Source organism: Chroicocephalus ridibundus, chromosome 7, assembly GCF_963924245.1.
Source record: "Chroicocephalus ridibundus chromosome 7, bChrRid1.1, whole genome shotgun sequence".
NCBI lineage: Eukaryota > Metazoa > Chordata > Aves > Charadriiformes > Laridae > Chroicocephalus > Chroicocephalus ridibundus.
Genome location: NC_086290.1, coordinates 18,450,207 through 18,468,016, shown reverse-complemented (window position 1 = coordinate 18,468,016; position 17,810 = coordinate 18,450,207). Strand labels below are relative to the sequence as shown.

The following is a 17,810-nucleotide window of genomic DNA, read 5'->3' as shown; positions in this document are numbered from 1 at the left end:
TGTGCAGAACAGGGACATCTGGGCAGGGACCTGATGGGGTCCAGAGCCCTAAAAGCCCCCAGTGTGGGGAGGCACTTTGGGGGTGGCAGGCAGGGCACCCTCCTGCCTGCTGGACACATCAGGGTCACGGGGCAGCCGGGATGTGAGGACGGGACCGTGGGGAGGGCAGGCTGGAGGGTGGGGGGCTGTGGCATCTCCAGGGCAGCCTGGAGGCTGGCGAGGTCCTGGGGACATGAAGCAGGAGGGATGGCAAGAGGTTCCTATGCTGCCTGGGGTTGGGGAAGGCTGGACCAACTTCAGGAGAGGAGGAGGAAGGAGGAAGAGATGAGGCAGAGCCCGGCCAGCTCGAGACCCTGCAGCAATGCCGGGAGAAGGATGCTCCCTTTTGGCTTAGGCTGGCTGGCCAAAGGCTGGCTCCTGGGCCAGAAGGGGCACAGGCTGTGAGGGGACCCAGCATGTCCTGCCCTTCCTCCCGCCACTGCCTGTGGGGACAGTGCCAGGCGTGCCCCATCTGGCAGCCTTGCGGGGTGGTGGGCAGCCTCCACACCCCTCCGCTCCTCCTGCAGGCCCATGTCCCACACAGCATGGCCGGTATGGCACACCCCGTCCCCTGCAGCCTGGCATCTCGTGCAGCATCTGGTGTGGCACATCCCACCCTGTGCAGCATGGCATGTCCTGTCCTACTGCAGCCTGGTGTCCCATGCCATGCTCCCATGATTTGGTTGTGTTGCTTCCTGCCACAGGCTGACCCATCACGGAGGCATGGCCGGGTTTGTGGCACACCAGGACTCCGGAGGTGGAGCGCTGCCTGCCTGCTCCGGGCCGGGTGGCTCCCACCAGGCTGCTATACATAGTCCAGCCCTGCCCCGGCGAGGCGCTGAATGGAGCAGGCTCAGTCTTATCAACCCAGCGTGTCATCAGAGGGTATTTTTGGGGACAGCAGCTGCAGGCATTTGTAACGTTTGGTCCCTGCGTGCTGACACCCGGGAGCGGAGCTGGGGGAAGTGGCAGGAGCTGGTGCCGGCGCTGGGAGACGCGGGGGAGAGGCGGCGGAGCGAGGTGTGTGCGTGGGGCACGGGAGTGGGCTGTGGGGCTGTATGGGGCAGGGTGATGGGGGAAGGGGGTGGTTGAAAGGGGCAGTGGGACGGCTGAGCCATTAGGGCGGTGTGAGTCTGCGGGCGCTGCCATGGGGTGGCCCTTGTGCCTGGGAATGTGGCCGGGGAGGTGGCTCTGAATAGATGCACCATCCTCAGGGTTGGGGTCTGGGAGGAGAAGCTGGCTCTGGTCCCTGCCACTCCTCGGGGACCGGCCCTCTCCCACCATCCCCTCTGGCTCTTTCAGGGAGTATTTTGGTTTCTCTTCCCCCTGCCCTGCCTGAGGGAGGCCAGCGCCTCCGCACCGGCCCCAGCCGTGGTGCGGGCAGAGGCCGGGGTGCGCTCGCCCAGGGGAGGCACGGAGCACCCTGCCCCACTCCTGGCCATGACCATGGGCACAGCTCGCTGGGGACAGAGGCAGCGCCCTCTGAAACCAGGACGCCCCTTCCCAGCCTTCCTTCTGCCCCTGGGGCTGATTATATCCAGCCAAGGCTCTCAGTAGCCAAGGGCTGGATCCTGCCTGCGGGACCACACTCTGGAGAGGGATCTGCTCCCGGGAGAGCCCCACTTTTCCCCATGGCAGAGCCCCACGGGGTGACCTCGGGTGCAGGGCGGGGGGGTCCCTTGCCCCTCTGAGCCCAGGAGGACGCGCCTGGATGGGGCCGGGTGCCTCCTGCCTGCGACAGCCCCGTATCAGCACCTGCCCGCTGAGCCAGCCCAGATGCTGCAGGAATGCGGCTCCGCCACCACCCGATACCGCAGGAATGCCCCGCGGGTGGTGGGGAAGGGGCGGGCTGGGGCCGTCCCGCCTTGGCCATCCCTGTCCCCAGCAGCCAGCGAGCAGCTGCCTCTGCTCCCTGTCTAGGCAGGGGGTTCCCCTCCCCGGAGATGGGGTCCCCTCTGCGATCCTGGGGCAGGCAGCCTGGGCTGTGGGCACCCCGGCCCCTCGGGGTGCAAGGAGTCACCTTTTGTCACCTCTTATGTTGCTGCTGGGCTGGGAAATGGGTGATTCGAGTTGAGACAGGAGCGTATCCAGCAGGGCAGGGGTGCTCAGAGGTGATGCTCCCTCTACACAGGCTCAGTGCTGGGGGCTTCGCTCTGGGAAGGCGGGGGGGGGGGTGCCTCCTCCCAGCAGTGGTCCATGCCAGTTCCTTCGCCAAAGATTGAGCCCCCACCCCCATTGCTCTGTGCATACCCCCAGGCTGATGATCCCCGCTGCTGCCCTGGCCAGCCTCCTGCCGTGACCCTGGGAAGGTGGCGATGGAGGGGTTCAGGGGAGCCCCCAGGTTCCTGGCCTATCCACGTGCCTTCACGGTACAAAGTGGCGCTGACGCGGTCCTGAGCTGCCAGATCACGGGCGACCCCCAGCCAAGCATCCTCTGGGAGAAAGACAAAACCCCGATCGAGCCCTCAGACCGCTTCCACGTGGAGGCCAAGGGGGACCTGTACAGCCTGCTGGTGTCCCATGCCACCCCCCAGGACAGCGGCCTCTACATCTGCAAGGCCAGGAACAGTGTTGGCGAGACCTACGCCGCCGCCACGCTCAAGGTGGAGGTGGGGGAGCCCCTGCAGGAGGATGGATGCTCGGGTGGCGAGGCACCCACCTTCCTTGTGGCCCCCTCATCCACACGGGTGTGCCGAGGGGAGGACGTGATGTTCACCTGCAGGGTGTCCGGCCAGCCCTGCCCGGTGCTGGAGTGGGAGAAGGATGGGCGCAAGCTCTCCGACCTCTTTGAGAGCAGCCACTTTGAGGTGGGGAAGGAGCCGGAGGACTGGCACTTTCTGAAGCTGTTCGGCACCCGGCCCCCGGACGGGGGGGTCTACGTGTGCCGGGCACGCAGCGGTTCCCGGGAGGCCCTGGCTGCTGCCGTGCTCCTGGTTGAACCACGGGCACCACCGGAGGGGCTCCCCAACGGCTGTCCTGCTGATGGCCCCCAGCTGCTGGTGGAGCGGCAGCAGCGGCGACGGTGGCACGTGGTGGGACGGCACACAGGACCGGAGACCCAGGTGCCCAACGGCATGGTGCCAGCCGGGGTGCCGGGGGCTAAGGTGTTCGCCGTGAGTGCGGGAAAGCATGCCAAATTTCGCTGCTACGTCACCGGCAAGCCCAAGCCAGAGATCATCTGGCAGAAGGATGGTGAGCCCCTCATCCCCGGACGCAGGCACCTTGTCTACGAGGACCGGGAGGGCTACTTCATCCTCAAGGTGCTGTACTGCAAACCCCAGGACCAGGGGCTGTACATCTGCACCGCATCCAACACTGCCGGCCAGACTCTCAGCGCGGTGCAGCTCCAGGTGAAAGGTAGGAGTGTGGCCAAGGGCTGCCAGGGGCCACCAGGCACTGGGGGGATCCAGGGGTTTTCATCCGGCAGGGGTGCATCTGCGTATGAGCCCAGCATCCCTGGGCTCCCTCCTGCCCCATGCAGCTGGGGTCACCCCAGGCTCCTCCAGATGGAGCTATGGGCCGGAAGCCGGGGATGCTGGGCTCCCCCGGGGAGCTGTGTCCCCCTCCCTGGCCCTCTCTCCTCGCAAGCAGAGAGGTGGTATCTCTGGAGGGCTGCGGGTGTCCAGCCGTGAGCAGGGAGCGGGGACAGTGCCTTGGTGACAAATTCCCCTGGAGTGCCGAGTGGTTTTGGCGGGCAGCCCTGCAGGGCACAGCTCCAAGCGTCTGCACTGGCGGCAGCCCCGTCCCCCAGAGCTGCCCTCCCAGCTGGGGACAGCCCATGGCTGGGGTGACCCAGCACCTTGCTGCTCCCCTCCGCTGAGCCACCTGTCACATCGCACCGGTGTACATGTTCCTGCACCCCCAAAAACTGCCTGCTGAGATGCTGTGGGCATCGCTGGGTGTCCCCAGCCCCTGCACTGGTTCCCCCCATTCTGGGGGACGTGCATCCCAGGGGCAGTGCTGTTCCCACATGGACCGAAGAGGAAAGGGGCAGAGAAGGGCCAAGGGCTCGGTGCTATTTGTGAGCTGGGAGAGCCCCCAGCAAAGGGCTGCCGGTGGGTGCCGTGCCCCACGCACCCCCTCAGCACCCATCTCTCCCGGTGGCAGAGCACCGGCTGCGGTTCCAGGTGCAGCTGGCAGACGTGGAGGTGGCGGAGCGGGAGGACGCCGTGCTGGAGTGCCAGGTGCCGCTGGAGACCATCCCCACCGCCTGGTACCTGGAGGACAGGGAGCTGCAGCCCAGCCACAAGTACGTGATGGAGGAGCGAGGCGTGGTACGACGCCTGACCATCCGTGACGCCCGCACCGATGACGATGGCATCTACCTCTGCCAGATGAAGGACAAGGGGCGCAGCATCGCTGAGGTCTCCGTCCGAGGTGGGGGGAAGGTCTCCAGCTTTGCCTTCCTGTGCCCCTCCCCGCCATGCTCCCCACCACCCCCAGCATCTGCCCTTCCACTCTTTGGCCGTGGTGTCTGCTGCTGCCCCTCCTCGACCTCCTCCTCCTCCTCCTCTCTCCCACCCCAGGGAGCCCAGCCCCCTCCCCAGCATCCCTCCCCAGCCCTCACACATCTCTTCTCGTAGGGGTGATCACGAAGCGGCTGCCACGGAAGTTGGACGTGATGGAGGGGGAGAATGCCGTCTTCTGTGTGGAGACGCGGGAGGTGTCGGAGGGGATCTGCTGGAGCCGGGACGGGCTGCAGCTGCGGGAGTCGCCCCGCACTGTGCTGAAGAGCTTCGGCAGGACACACCTCCTGGTGCTGGTGCACGTCACTCGCCAGGACGCTGGCATCATCTCCTTCGCCGTCGGGGAATCACAGTCGTGCTCCCAGCTCCGGGTCAAGTGTAAGCCGCAGGCTTGGGAGGGCCCTGCATCCTCCATCCTGCCCTTCCACAGGGGGCTGACACGGGGGGAGAGATGGGGTGGGCACCCACCATGCTGGGGACGTGATGCTGTGATGGGTTTTTGGGGAAGTGGGCTTTTAGCAGGGTTCCAGGCCCCGAGTCTCACTGGCACTCACAAATCCCCGTAACCAGCACCATGCTACACCAGAGCAAGACCATCCTCTCCATCCTCTTCTTCCTCTCCATCAGACAGTGCCTGTTTCTCTGTTCCCCCAGAGAAACAGGCTGTGTAGCCCCACTCAGCCCTAATGCCACCCCGCTGGGGGCCTCGCTGCTGTCCCCAAGCAGGCAACACAGGCTGTGACTTGCAGGTGTGAAGCGTGACCCCCCAAGCGCGCCGGTGGCAGCCCAGATGAGCGTGGCGGAGAGCAATGCTGCCCTGCTGACCTGGTGCCCAGCTCCCGATGCCCACCTCCGCCCCCCTGGCCGCTACCTGCTGGAGCGGCGGGAGGTGGCCGGGGGCGAGTGGGTGCAGTGCCTCGCCACCGACCTGCCCGGCCACGTACGGGTGCTGGGCGACAGCGTGCCCCGCGAGGCCGACTACTGCTTCCGCGTCTGCGCCGCCAACAAGCATGGCCGGAGCTGCCCCGTGGAGTTCCCTGGCTCCGTGCATCTCGGTGAGGGTACCAAGCTGGGGACACTCCCCACTGCCCAGGACCTGGCTCTTTCCAGCTGGGACATCATGCCACAGCACGCTGCTGGCCGGTGCCAGTGGGGCTGAGTCTGGCTGTGCTCCAGCCCCAGCAGCTCACCTGGAGAAGGGTCTGCAGGACGTGTGGGTGCGGGATGGCGAGGACGCGCGGTTCTCCCTGGAGCTGTCGGCCGCGGTGCTGGGCGCTTGGTTCCTCAACGGCGCCAGGCTGGGCGAGGAGGAGGAGGAGGATGCTGTGGGAGGCCGGTGCAGCGTGCAGCGCCATGGGACCGAGCACTCGCTGCTGATCCGGGGAGTGCGGGTGGCTGAGAGCGGGGCCCAGGTCACCTTCATGTCCGGCAGCGTGCGGGACTCAGCCACACTGCACGTGGAAGGTGAGCAGCGTCCTGCTGGGAGGAGGGCAGCAGCGGCTCTCGTGCTGGAGGATGCTTCTCACCCCTCTGCGATGTCTCTCAGCCCCGCAGGTCTGCATCACTCCACTGCCTGAGGCCGAGCGTCTCCGGGAGGTGTCATCGGGGCTGCCCGTGCTGCTGGAGTGCCAGGTGTCCCCCCCGGGTGCCCCCGTCCGCTGGCTGAAGGATGGCGAGGCCGTGCCCCTGGATGACGTTATCGCAGTGCAGGCAGAGGGCTGCGTGCGCAGGCTGCTCCTCCGCTCGGCAGGTCCCACCGACACCGGCGTGTACACCTGCGACGCTGGGGACGATGCTGTGAACTTCGTGGTGACCGTGACCGGTGAGCTGGGGATCCCATGCAACACCCCACCTCCTGACAGCAGTGCCCCTGCCCCTCTTCTTGTCCCCATGGTGGGGCAAAAAGCTGCCATCAGTTGAGTGCCCGTGCTGAGCCCCGTGTTACCCCTGGCAGAGGCACCGGTGAGAATCCTTGGCTCCAACGAGGAGGCCCCCCATGCTTACACGGCCGGGCAGCGCGTGGAGCTGTGGTGCCAGCTGTCCCGTCCGGCGGCCCCGGTGCGCTGGTACAAGGATGGGGAGGAGGTGGAGGAAGGCGAGAGTCTGGTGCTGGAGCAGGAGGGGCCGCGGTGCCGGCTGGTGCTGCCCTGCGCCCGGCCGCAGGACGCCGGGGAGTTTGTCTGCGATGCTGGCGGGGACTCCGTCTTCTACACTGTCACCGTGGCAGGTGGGTGAGATGCAGGCGAACTCATGGGATCACCTCTTGGGGGATTTTTTTCCGTGGTGTGGGGTGCCGCAGCATGGGTCACTGTCGACGTCGCTGCTGTGGGGTTGGGGATGTTTGTTCAGAGCTGCTCTTGCCGGGTCCTCACCAGCAGGTCGGTCAGTCGGGTTCTTTGTGGCAGCTCTGGTGCGTGAAACCACCCGGACTGACTGGCAAAGGGGACAGCTCGTTCTGCCAGTCCAAAACGCTCAGGCACCTGAGGGCACCCAACCCCTCCATGCCAGGGTGTTTGCCGGACCTCTGCCACGGCCAGTAAACAAGCCCTCCTCCCAGGTCCTAAAAATAGTGGGCCCAGCACCTGGCGTGGAGTGACTTGCAGTCAGACATCGTTCTGATGGACAGTGTTAATTACTGACCTGAAAATTAGTGGTTGCCTGGATACCGATGGTCGGGTGGTGTTTGCTGGGTGTGAGGGGGGGACGGCGTCCCACAGTGGCTGCCCTGGCCATGGAGCGGCTGCTGGCGTCGCCGGCTGGCAGAGGATAATGAAAGCTGAAAGCGAGTGAAAGACTTCCCCTTGCTGGCCCCGAAACCCACAATCCCGCAACCACAGGAAGGTGACCAGGGCAGAGGTAAAGGCCGGTTAAAAGGCTGTGTGACGGCAGCGGTAAAGCCTCTCCATGGTGTTAATACATGGCAACGTGCCGAAGTTGATGGCAGAGGATGTAGGAGTGAAGATGGGATGAGTGATAAGAGATACTTGAAGAGTCAGTGAAGTGGTGACCGCCGAGTGGGTGAAGAAGGCAGGGTTTTAGTGTGATGAAGGCAAAATGGCCAGCGGGAAGGACAGGCAGCGCGTGCTGTGGGCAGAGGCAGGAGGCACCGTATGGCCCGCGGGGGTGCGGGGCACGGAGAGCTCGGCTTCCCTCGGGTGGGAGGGGGAGACACCATCTGCTGAAGCTCAGCCTTTCAGCTGAGCAGCTTTGCATAGCTTAGATGGAAGGGTCTTTAGAGAGACTGGCTCGGTTCGATCAGGACTCCGCCATTGGTGTCACCGGTGGGGCTCGGTGTGGGTGCCAGGAGGCTCCCGCTGGCACCCCCCTGGCAGGAGTGCTGGGCTGGCTGCTGCGGTCAGCGCTGCTGTGGCACGCTTGGGTTTCCCCGAGGCATCCCAGCTATCCCCAGGGGCGGCTGCAGCGTGGAGCCCGGCTGCCTCAAGCCCGGCCGCCCCCACACGCCTCTGGGTTTTCCGGCAGCTGCTGAGTGCCGGGGCTCCCTTGGAGCTGGCGGTGGGGCTGGGGCCAGAGCAATGCTGCCCGCCGAGGGCTGGCACATGGCCCCCTCCTCGCTTGGGTTCCCGTTCAACATCTCCAGCCGCACTTCAGCGACGTGATTGCTTTTAGCAGGTCCAGGGAGACAGGCGGCCGCCGAGCGTTTGATCAGGGAGCCGGGCGGACGCAGGCTCAGCGTGGTGCAGGTTGAATGCTGCAAACTGGCGCCGCGCCGCTCGGGCACGCTGCGGGGCTGCGGTGTGCTGCTGGGCCTGGGCATCGCAGCTGGAGACTGTCTGGGAAGTTTGCAGCCCGGATGCCCAGCATGGACACCCAGCACGGGGCAGCTGCGGGCCGTGAGAAGGGCAGGTCGCTGCTCGGCCACCAGCGTGCTCTGGTGACGGCTGTGCCCCATGCCTGCCTGGAGCTATGGGCTGGCTGAGCAGCATGGCACAGTCTGGGCCAGCTACAGCCTGCTGCTAAGCATGTGGCCGGGCGGGCGGTGATGGCTGCTGCGGGCAGGGGATGCATCTCCCAGGAAAGAGCAGGGCTGGTCACTTCATGCTTGTACTGGGAGCCCCTCTGGCTTTCGAGGTCCGGATTCAAGTCAGCTGGGAGATGTAAGCAGTGGGACACATTTTGTGTGTAACCCTTTAAAGGTGGCGTTCAGCGAGCACCGCCATCTGGCATGGTGTCCCGGGTCCAGGCGAGCCGGAGGGATGGGGACTCTGGCCACAAGCAAGCCACGTGCCTGTGCTGCAGTGTGAGCAAATGCCAAGGGCTGAGCCGGGACAGAAGCACCAGGCAGGGACCCAGCAGCTTCTGAAACAGGGACACGGGTGAAGGGATGGTCATCCCCTGGCAGGGCAACCACGGGGGCTGGTGCTGGCATCACAGATGGCAATTAGCAGTGCTGGGGCTCTCTAATGAGGCATTTGCCTACCTGCATCCCCCACTCCTTGTCTCTCAGCTCTGCCCCAGGGCAGAGCAGGGCAGGTACTGTGGGAGCTGGGCCATGGCAGAGGTTGACAGCTAGGCGGGAAGCCGGGTGCTCCTGCCGGGTGCGACGGGTGAGGAGCAGCGGAAGCACCAGGCAGGGCAGCCCAGCCGGTTGTGCTATGCGGGATTCGGATGAGGTGGTGCCCTCCAGCCTTAAAACAATGAGCCAGTGGAGCCATCGCTCCACACAGGGCTGTGATTGCCACCGTCACCTGCTCCGGTCTTTATATCCTGGCTGAGCCCCGTGTCTCTCCCTGGCAGAGGCACCGGTGAGAATCCTTGGCTCCAACGAGGAGGCCCCCCATGCTTACACGGCCGGGCAGCGCGTGGAGCTGTGGTGCCAGCTGTCCCGTCCGGCAGCCCCGGTGCGCTGGTACAAGGACGGGGAGGAGGTGGAGGAAGGCGAGAGTCTGGTGCTGGAGCAGGAGGGGCCGCGGTGCCGGCTGGTGCTGCCCTGCGCCCGGCCGCAGGACGCCGGGGAGTTTGTCTGCGATGCTGGCGGGGACTCCGTCTTCTACACTGTCACTGTGGCAGGTGGGTGCGATGCACAGCTATGGCCCTCTCCCCCTTCTCCCTCTGCCCTGTCTCCCAGCTCATCCTGCCATCCCACTGGTGGCTGCAGCATCTCAGCTGCCCCTCACATCTGTGCGAGTGGCTCCTTGCCCGTGCCCCTGGGCTGGAGGGGGATGCGGGCAGGGGCAGGTCAGCTGCTCTGCCTCCTCCCAGAGCCCTGTGCCACACTGTCCCTCCGCACCCCAGGGCACAGCCACACTGCCTGCCCATGGGTTATGCCACCTCGAACCCCAGTCCTTGTTCTCCCTCACCTTTCAGCTGCCAGTGCCGCAGGGCAGGGATGACCCGGGCCACTGGCCCCAGAGCAGGTAGGATGGAGGCCGAGTGACACAGGGTCTTGGTCCTCTCAGCCCCACAGGTCCGCATCGCCCCTGTGCCTGAGGCACAGCAGCTCCAGGAGGTGCTGGCAGGGCTGCCCGTGCTGCTGGAGTGCCACGTGTCGCCCCCAGAGGCCCCCGTCCACTGGCTGAAGGACGGTGAGGCTGTGGTCCCCACCAAGGTCCTGGCCATTTGCTCAGAGGGATGCTCGCGGAGGCTGCACATCCCTGCAGCCGCGCCGTCTGACTCAGGGACGTACACCTGTGATGCCGGGGACGATGCCACCAGCTTTAGGGTGACCGTGAGCGGTGAGCTGCCCGGGGGGTGCCTGTCCTCCTGCGGGGCTCACCCACCACCACGGCTGAGCCCCGCCATGTGCCCCCCAACAGAGGCACCCGTGAGGATCGTTGGCTCCAACAAGGAGGCCCCCCACACCTACGTGGCTGGGCAGCACGTGGAGCTGTGGTGCCAGCTGTCCCACCTTGTGGCCCCCGTGCACTGGTACAAGGACGGGGAGGAGGTGGAGGAGGGCGAGAACCTGGTGCTGGAACAGGAGAGGCTGCGGTGCCGGCTGGTGCTGCCCTGCGCCCGGCTGCAGGACACGGGGGAGTTCATCTGCGATGCCGGGGATGCGTCTGTCTCCTACCACGTCTTGGTGGCAGGTTGGTGGCACAGCAGGGATGTCCTGCCGGGAAGGGCGGCACTGCCCCGGCTGTGTGCCATGGGGTCACCAGTGCTGGTCCCTGCCCTGAACATCACAGAGGAGGGGATGCGGCTGCATCACCCTGGGGGTGGTGGGTGCCCCCCTCCAGCTGGGCTGGGCTGGCACTGTGTGCCCATTGCCCCTGCCCCTTTGCACTGGGGCAAGAGGCTCCCCCGCAGCCTCACGGGGACAGGGATGCAGGTGACAGTAAGCAGGGACAGCAGAGCCAGGAGCGGTACAGAGACCAGGTCTCACACCATTCCTCTGCGTGCCCGGCAGAGCCGCCGGTGAGGATCCTGCACCCTCCCCAGCGCTCGCTGGAGCTGCTGGCACAGGCGCCAGGGCGCGTGGAGCTGCGGTGCGAGCTCTCCGTGCCGGACGCTCCCGTGCGCTGGTTCAAGGACGGGCTGGAGGTGGATGAGACCAACAACCTGCTGCTGCTGGCGGAGGGGGCCTGGCGCTGCCTCCTCATCCCCAGGAGCAGCGCGGAGGACATGGGCGAGTACATCTGCGAGACCAAGGATGAGGCCGTCTCCTTCGACGTCAGGGTGTCAGGTCAGGGGGGACCCGGGAGCTGGGACACACTGGCAGGGCTCTGGCTGCAGGGTCTTTCCCAGCCTGGGCGAGGGGGACCAGCTCCTCTGTAGCGACGGTGGCAGTGAGTGCCCACCCCCTGGATGCTGGGCCACCCACCATGGGTTCTCACCTTGGGCTGGCAGCAGAGGTATCCCCAGGACCATATTGTCCCTGCACTGCTTTGCATCACGGCCACACTGTCCCCACAGAGCTGCCGGTGAGGATCCTGCAGCCCCTTAGACCTCCCCCTGTCGTGACGGTGTCCCCGGGGGAGACGGTGATGCTGGGCTGTGAGCTGTCCTGTGCGGATGCGCCCGTGCGCTGGGACAAGGAGGGCGTCAGGCTGGAGGCTGGGGGCAGCCTGGTCCTGGAGGAGGAGGGTGCCCACCGCCGCCTGGTCATCCCTGCCGCTCGAGCCGAGCACTCTGGAAAATACATCTGCGCCGCCGCCGATGATACAGTGACCTTCACTGTCCAAGTGTTGGGTGAGCAAGAGGCTGGGGGAGAGCCTGGTGGGGGGTGCTGGGTGCACGGACCCTGGAGACCCCACCTCTGCTGGTGTTGGGTGCTGCAGACCCGCTGGTCAGGATCCTGGAGAGGGACGTCCTGCCGACCCACCGGCATTGCCAGGCCATGGAGGACCTGGTGCTGGAGGTGCACCTCTCGCACGCCCACGGGGAGGTGAAGTGGTACAAGGATGGGGAGAAGCTGCAGGACACGGGGCGCGTGCGGCTGGAGGAGGACGGGACACGCCGCTCCCTCGTCATCCTGGGCGCCACAGGCAGGGACGCGGGGGAGTATCTCTGCGACACCGGGGATGACAGCATCGTCTTCTTTGTCACCGTGGAAGGTGAGTGGGAGGTCCTGGGAGGGATGGCCAGCAGGGTGAGGACCAAGTTGAGTCGCTGGCTGGTGGCAGCAAGCGTGGGGAGGCTGGTGGGGGGAACACAGGGAGTGGGCAGCACCCACGCGGGGGCTTCATGGAAACCCCTGTGCTGCCCAGCTGCAGCCAGAGGAGGTCTGGACAGCATCCAGCCATTGAAGCACCCAGCACAGGCTGCTGCTCCTGTGGTGACAGACCATTTTTCCAGTCCCAGAGCCACCTGTGACCATCGTGGGCAGCACAGGCACTGTGGAGCATCGCTGCCTGGTGGCTGGGGAGGACTTGGTGCTGGCTTGTGAGCTCTCCCGGCCTGATGCCACCGTGTGCTGGCTCCGGGAGGGCCAGGAGGTGCAGCCGGGTGAGCGGGTACAGGTCGAGGCCCGTGGGGTGCTGCGGCAGCTCACCATCCATGGGGCACAGCCCAGCGACTCGGGGTGCTACATTTGCGACGCTGCCAGCGACCGCGTGGTGACGAGCGTGGAGGTGTCGGGTGAGCTGGCAGGAGCTCAGCGCCCCAGGGACACCCAGCACGGTGGGATGGTGCCACAGCCCTGGGCGAGGGGAGGGGACGCCTCTGTGACCCCGCTGATGGCAGAGGCCAGGGTGGCAACGTGGCAGGGGAGGGCGGGAGTCCTCTCCCCATCCCCGCAGGAGCTGCTGGTCAGAAAGGGACATGTCAGGGTCGTGGCGAGACATGTCCCTCCTGCCTCCCCCAGCCAGGGGCTGGTTAAATTTAGCCTTGGCCGGCTCCCAGGCGCCGCTCCTCCTGCTTCGGCTGCCAAGGGCTGAGCTCAGCCCGGACCCTTATCAGCTGGAGATGGAGGACTGGGCAGGGTGGGAGAGGGCCTGGCACAGGCCGGTGTCCTGGCTCGCCAGCAAGGTGCTCAGGATGGGAAACACACCGAAATTAATGGCCCCAACCCGGCAGCCGAGCTGCCTGGGCAGGGAGGGATGCAGGAGTGATAGGCTCTGCTGCCATCCCAGCCTGGGTCCCCTTACACGAGGGGTCCCTGAGCTGCCAGACCCCACCAGCCTGCACACCTGCCCCACCGGGACCCCTGGCTGGTCCCAGGTGGGGACCCCCAGCCAGCCCCACAGCAACCCCCACCCACTCATAGCATCCTGCAGCTGGATGCACCATGACCTCCGTCAGCCCCACAGCCCTCCTTGCCCCACGGTGACCCACGGTGGGCATCACCACCTCTCCACTCACAACCGTCCTGTCCCCGCATTGCCCTGTGCTGCGGGGTCACCCCTGAGCCCTGCCTTGTCCCCCATGCCCCCCAGCCAGGCCCGTGCGCATTGTCAACAAGGAGGAGGCGCAGAGCCCGCTGGAGGTGCTGGAGGGGGACAGCGTGACGCTGGTGGCCCGGCTGTCCCCGGAGACGGCGGTGGTGCAGTGGCAGAAGGACGGGCAGACGCTGCGCTCGGGTGGGCGGCTGCTGGTGTGCAGCGAGGGCCCCGCACGCAGCCTCACCATCAAGCAAGCGGAGCTGGGCGACGGCGGCATCTTCCTCTGCGATGCTGGTGATGACGAGGTGTATTTCACGCTGCACGTGAAAGGTGAGCCTAGAGGTGTCCCTCACCCACGCTGGGCACGGGAGTGGTTCCCTGCCCTGCGCCAAGAGCTTCGTGCCCCCATACCATACTGGTGCCGCCAGTGGAGGCATGGCTGATCCTGGTGCTCCCCTGGCACAGAGGCACCCGTGCTGTTTGTGAACAAACGGGAGGAACGGGAGAAGCTGCTGGTGCTGGAGGGCAGCAGTGCTGTGCTCTCCGCCGTTACCTCCTCAGAGCGAGCCGATGTCACCTGGCTGGGCCCGCAGCAGGCAGTGGTGGCCAGCGACCGCTGCGAGCTGCGGCGGGACGGCCGCGTGCACAGCCTTGTCCTCTGCAACGTGGCCAAGGAGGACGCTGGCGTCTACACCTGCCTCTCCCCCCATGACCAGATGCAGTTTGACGTGAGCGTCCGAGGTGGGTGGCACGGGGGGGAACAGTTGGGGATGCCTGGGGTCCCCCCCCATGGTGGCAGCGGGTGCTGACGTGGGGGGTTTGGCCGTGCAGAGCTGCGGGTGAAGTTCCTGCGGGGGCTGTCGGACGTGCGAGCGCGGCAGGGCGAGCGGGCGGTGCTGTGGTGCGAGCTCTGCAAGGCACGGGGCGACGTGGTGTGGCGGAAGGACGGGCGGGCGCTGGCGCCCGGCCCCCGCCGGCAGATGGTGGCGGAGGGGCGAGAGCGCTCGCTGGTGCTGAGCCGCGTGGAGCCTGAGGACGCCGGCGAGTACTGCTGCGAGTCCAATGACGACCGGACGCTGGCGATGCTGACGGTGCAGGGTGAGCCGTGCCCGAGGCTTGGCAACCACCCCGGGGACTGCTGTGCCATGGGGGTGGTGGGGAAGCTGGGCATGGCGATGGCAGGGGGGTGTGGGGATGCTCAGCAGCTCTGCAGGATCGGGGGGTCCCCAGTGCTGTGCCCCGACACCCCTGGCTGTAGTTCCCAGGGTAGTGGAGATCATCACGGAGCTGCAGAACCTGACGGTGCTGGAGGGGGAGGACGCCACCTTCAAGTGCCTGGTGTCCCCCGAGGATGTGGCTGTGACCTGGCAGCTGAACGGCCAGCCCGTGGTCCCTGGCAGGCGGCTGCTGGTGACAAGGAGCGGGCTGTGCCACAGCCTTACCCTCCAGCAGTGCCAGCTGGGCGACGCGGGCACTGTGATGGCCAATGCCGAGGGGCTGGTGACCACGGCTCGGCTGAACGTGCAAGGTGAGGGGGAAGAAGCCTGCATGGGCACAGCCCAGGGCACAGCCCTGGGGCCAGACACTGACCCGGCACACCGTACAGAGGCGCAGGTGCTGTTCGTGCGGAAGCTGCAGGACGTGGTGGCAGAGGAGCAGGGGGACGCGTGCCTGGAGGTGGAGGTGAGCCACGAGGCCGCCGAGGTGCAGTGGCTGAAGCAGGGCGTCCTTCTCCAGCCGGGCAGCAAGTACCAGCTGGAGGAGTCGGGGTGCCGGCGCACCCTCACCATCCGCTGCCTCGGCCTCGCCGACCGCGGCACCTACCGCTGCGAGAGCCTGCACGACCGCACGCAGGCCAAGCTCTGCGTGGAGCGTGAGTACCATGACGGAGACGGGGATGGATGGGGTTGGGGACGGGGAGGGCACCCGCCTGCTGCAACTGCCCTGCAGGCTGGAGGAGAGAGTGTGGGCAGAGCTGGTACGTGGGGGAACAGAGAAGTGAGTGTCGGGGTCAGGGATGGGCAGGGGTGGGAGCCTGGTAAAACAGGCTGGATTTAGGGGATTGCTCCAGCAAGCACAGACTGGGGAGCCGAGGGCTCTGAGGTGGAGCAGGCACCCGCTCGCGGACACAGGTCTCTTGCAGCCCGGAAGGTGTCGATCCGGACACCATTGGTAGACGTGGAGACCTTCGAGAAGGAGACGGCCACCTTCCACCTGGAGCTGTCTCACCCCAGCGTGCCTGGGGTCTGGACGCGGGATGGCATCCGGGTGAAGCCCAGCAGCACGTGCCGGATCAGCGCCACGGGCTGCGGGCACAGCTTGACGCTGGAGCGGCTGGCGCTGGAGGACTCGGGCACCGTCACCTTCACTGCTGACACCCTGCGCTGCAGCGCCCGCCTGCTTGTGCGGGGTACGGTCACCGGGGCAGGCTCGGGGGGGCACGTGGCACCGGCGCTGCCCATCCTGCAGCCGTTCGGTCCCAGCGTCTGAGCTGGGCTGCTCTAGGCACACGCTGGGCAGTCTCCCCCTGACCCCAGGGAGGAGATGTGAGCTCAGCAGTGGGGAACCCCCAGCCGGGGTCTGGGTCCAGAGCCAGCTGGGACACTAGAGATGAGTGCTTGCCCATGGTGGTGCCCTGGGAAGTGCCACCCTCGCCCCATGCTGAGGTGCCCCGGGCACAGCTCCCCATCCCCGCAGCTCCAGGCCCGTCTCTTTCCCCTACCAAACCTTCCTTGCCCTCTGTCCTCCCCCCTTAGAGCCTCCAGTCACTATGGTGAGGGTCCCACGGGACCTGGGGGTCCCAGAGACAGGGGTCGCCAGCTTCGAGTGCGAGCTGTCTCGCCCCAGCGCGGAGGTGAAGTGGTTCAAGGTGAGGGTTCACCCCAACCGTCTCCAGCAGCACCCAGCCATGTCCTCCTCCCTGCTTCCCCCAGGGGATGGGAGGGCAAAGCAGCAGGGTGCTGAGCGCGCTCTCCCCAGCAGGACGGGCAGGAGCTGCGGCCGGGGCCCCACTGCCGCATCTACTCAGCGGGTCGGCGCCGCGTCCTGCAGCTGAGCCGCTGCGAGCTGGCCGATGCCGGCACCTACACCTGCGACGCGGGCGACTGCTGGGCCTCCGCCACACTGCACGTCCAGGGTACAGCCACCCAGCTCCCACGGGGGCAGGCGCACCCCCAAACCCCGCGCTGCCCACTCCCCCTTGCCCTCGGCCACCCTGGCACCCTGCCTCTCGCCCACAGAGCGCCAGGTCCGCATCGTGCAGGACCTGCAGGATGCCCAGGTGCGGGAGGGTGACAACGCCATCTTCACCTGCGAGGCGTCGCATGGAGACGTGAAGGGCGAGTGGTTCCAGGACGGGGAGAAAATCAAGGTCTCCAGCATGGTGAAGATACGTCAAGAAGGTGGGCGTGCACGTGGCCCCACAACTTGTTTGGGGCTGGGAGTGGACAAATTCAAGCAAGGGGAGTTTGTGTGGACACCATGGGTGCCTGTCACCGTCCCCTTGAGCCAGCCTCTCCCTGCCCAGGGACCCGGCATTTCCTGCTGCTCTGCAGTGTGCGCCCCGAGGATGCAGGACTCATCCGCTTCTCGGCCGGGACGGCCACCTCGGAGGCCAGCCTGCGGGTGGAAGGTACCAGTGTGGGGTGTGAGGGCTGGCCGGGCTCCAGCACCAGGGCTGGGGTGCAGCAGGGTCAACTCATGGGGTCCCCACGGGAGCCTGCTCACCCCACGATGCCGACGGCTCCCCCCTGCCCGCCAGCGCTGCCCATCCGCATTGTGAAGCCGCTGCGGGACAAGACAGTGCTGGCGCGGCACAAGGCGACGCTGGAGTGCACCGTGTCCCACGCCCGGGGCCGGGTGCGCTGGCTCCGTGGGGACACCGAGATCTTTGCCGGTGACAAGTACGAGATCTGCAACCTGGACTGCTACCGCACGCTCATCATCCACCGCGTGGGCCCCGAGGACGAGGACTCGTACACCTGCGATGCCTTCGATGACCGCTCCACCGCCCGGCTCCTCGTGGAGGGTGAGGGGGTACCTGGGGGGGACACCACTGGGGGCTGGCGGTGCTGCTGTGCCTCACAGCAGAGGGACATCAGGGGCCCTGTCCCCATGCCATTCTGCTTGCAAGGGTCTGAGTGGTGGGGTAGGGGGAGCAGGCTGGATATGGGACCAGGAGTCTGTGCTCGCCTTGGCTGGGACACCCTTTTTGGGTGGCCTGCCAGCTCTAGGGATGCTGCAGCTCCCCATGATTCCCATTGTCCCCACAGGGAGCTAGGAGCCAGCATGTGGCACCCAGGGACTGCACACACATGGATGGATGCTGCTGCTGGGAGATGGGGCTCATGCTTCCACTGGGATGTATGGACACACAGACATCACCCCTAGCCTGCTCTGGCGTCAGGGCTCTGCATTAAACAGCATTTTTTTCTGACTTGGCTTCTTCTGCCCCAGCGAGCCGCGGTCCCGTTAAGGGTTGGTGGCACCGCTCTGCATCCCGCCCAGCATCCCCGGGGAGCCCAGC

The 17,810-nt window shown here is 66.5% G+C and overlaps 1 protein-coding gene across 3 annotated transcripts; it reads left to right on the top strand.

The window, feature by feature from the left end:
• Window positions 1-969: 969 nt before the first annotated feature.
• OBSL1 (obscurin like cytoskeletal adaptor 1) lies at window positions 970-17,713 on the top strand. 3 transcript variants are annotated; one of them, XM_063342613.1, is made up of 27 exons: window positions 970-1,059; window positions 2,296-3,396; window positions 4,147-4,416; window positions 4,623-4,883; window positions 5,255-5,560; window positions 5,682-5,969; window positions 6,052-6,327; window positions 6,460-6,732; window positions 9,261-9,533; window positions 9,923-10,198; window positions 10,280-10,552; window positions 10,873-11,148; window positions 11,379-11,654; window positions 11,744-12,019; window positions 12,261-12,542; window positions 13,340-13,615; window positions 13,751-14,026; window positions 14,117-14,383; window positions 14,544-14,813; window positions 14,892-15,158; window positions 15,429-15,695; window positions 16,042-16,154; window positions 16,268-16,421; window positions 16,525-16,686; window positions 16,812-16,916; window positions 17,046-17,312; window positions 17,557-17,713. In XM_063342613.1, the coding sequence occupies exons 2-27, from the start codon at window positions 2,355-2,357 to the stop codon at window positions 17,562-17,564; spliced, it is 7,080 nt and encodes a 2,359-aa protein (XP_063198683.1). In that variant the 5' UTR covers window positions 970-1,059; window positions 2,296-2,354; the 3' UTR covers window positions 17,565-17,713. The 3 variants fall into 3 exon arrangements, with proteins under 3 accessions (XP_063198683.1, XP_063198684.1, XP_063198685.1); XM_063342614.1 differs by lacking the exon at window positions 9,923-10,198; XM_063342615.1 differs by lacking the exon at window positions 12,261-12,542.
• Window positions 17,714-17,810: the final 97 nt, after the last annotated feature.

What these genes read in the sequence shown, in the direction of transcription:
- OBSL1 (XM_063342613.1), top strand. Translation starts at nt 2,355, where the DNA reads ATGGAGGGGTTCAGGGGAGCCCCCAGGTTCCTGGCCTATCCACGTGCC. An exon ending in AGCCACACTGCACGTGGAAG is followed by an intron (nt 5,970 to 6,051) that starts GTGAGCAGCGTC and finishes GATGTCTCTCAG; the next exon opens with CCCCGCAGGTCTGCATCACT. An exon ending in GGCCAGCCTGCGGGTGGAAG is followed by an intron (nt 16,917 to 17,045) that starts GTACCAGTGTGG and finishes CCTGCCCGCCAG; the next exon opens with CGCTGCCCATCCGCATTGTG.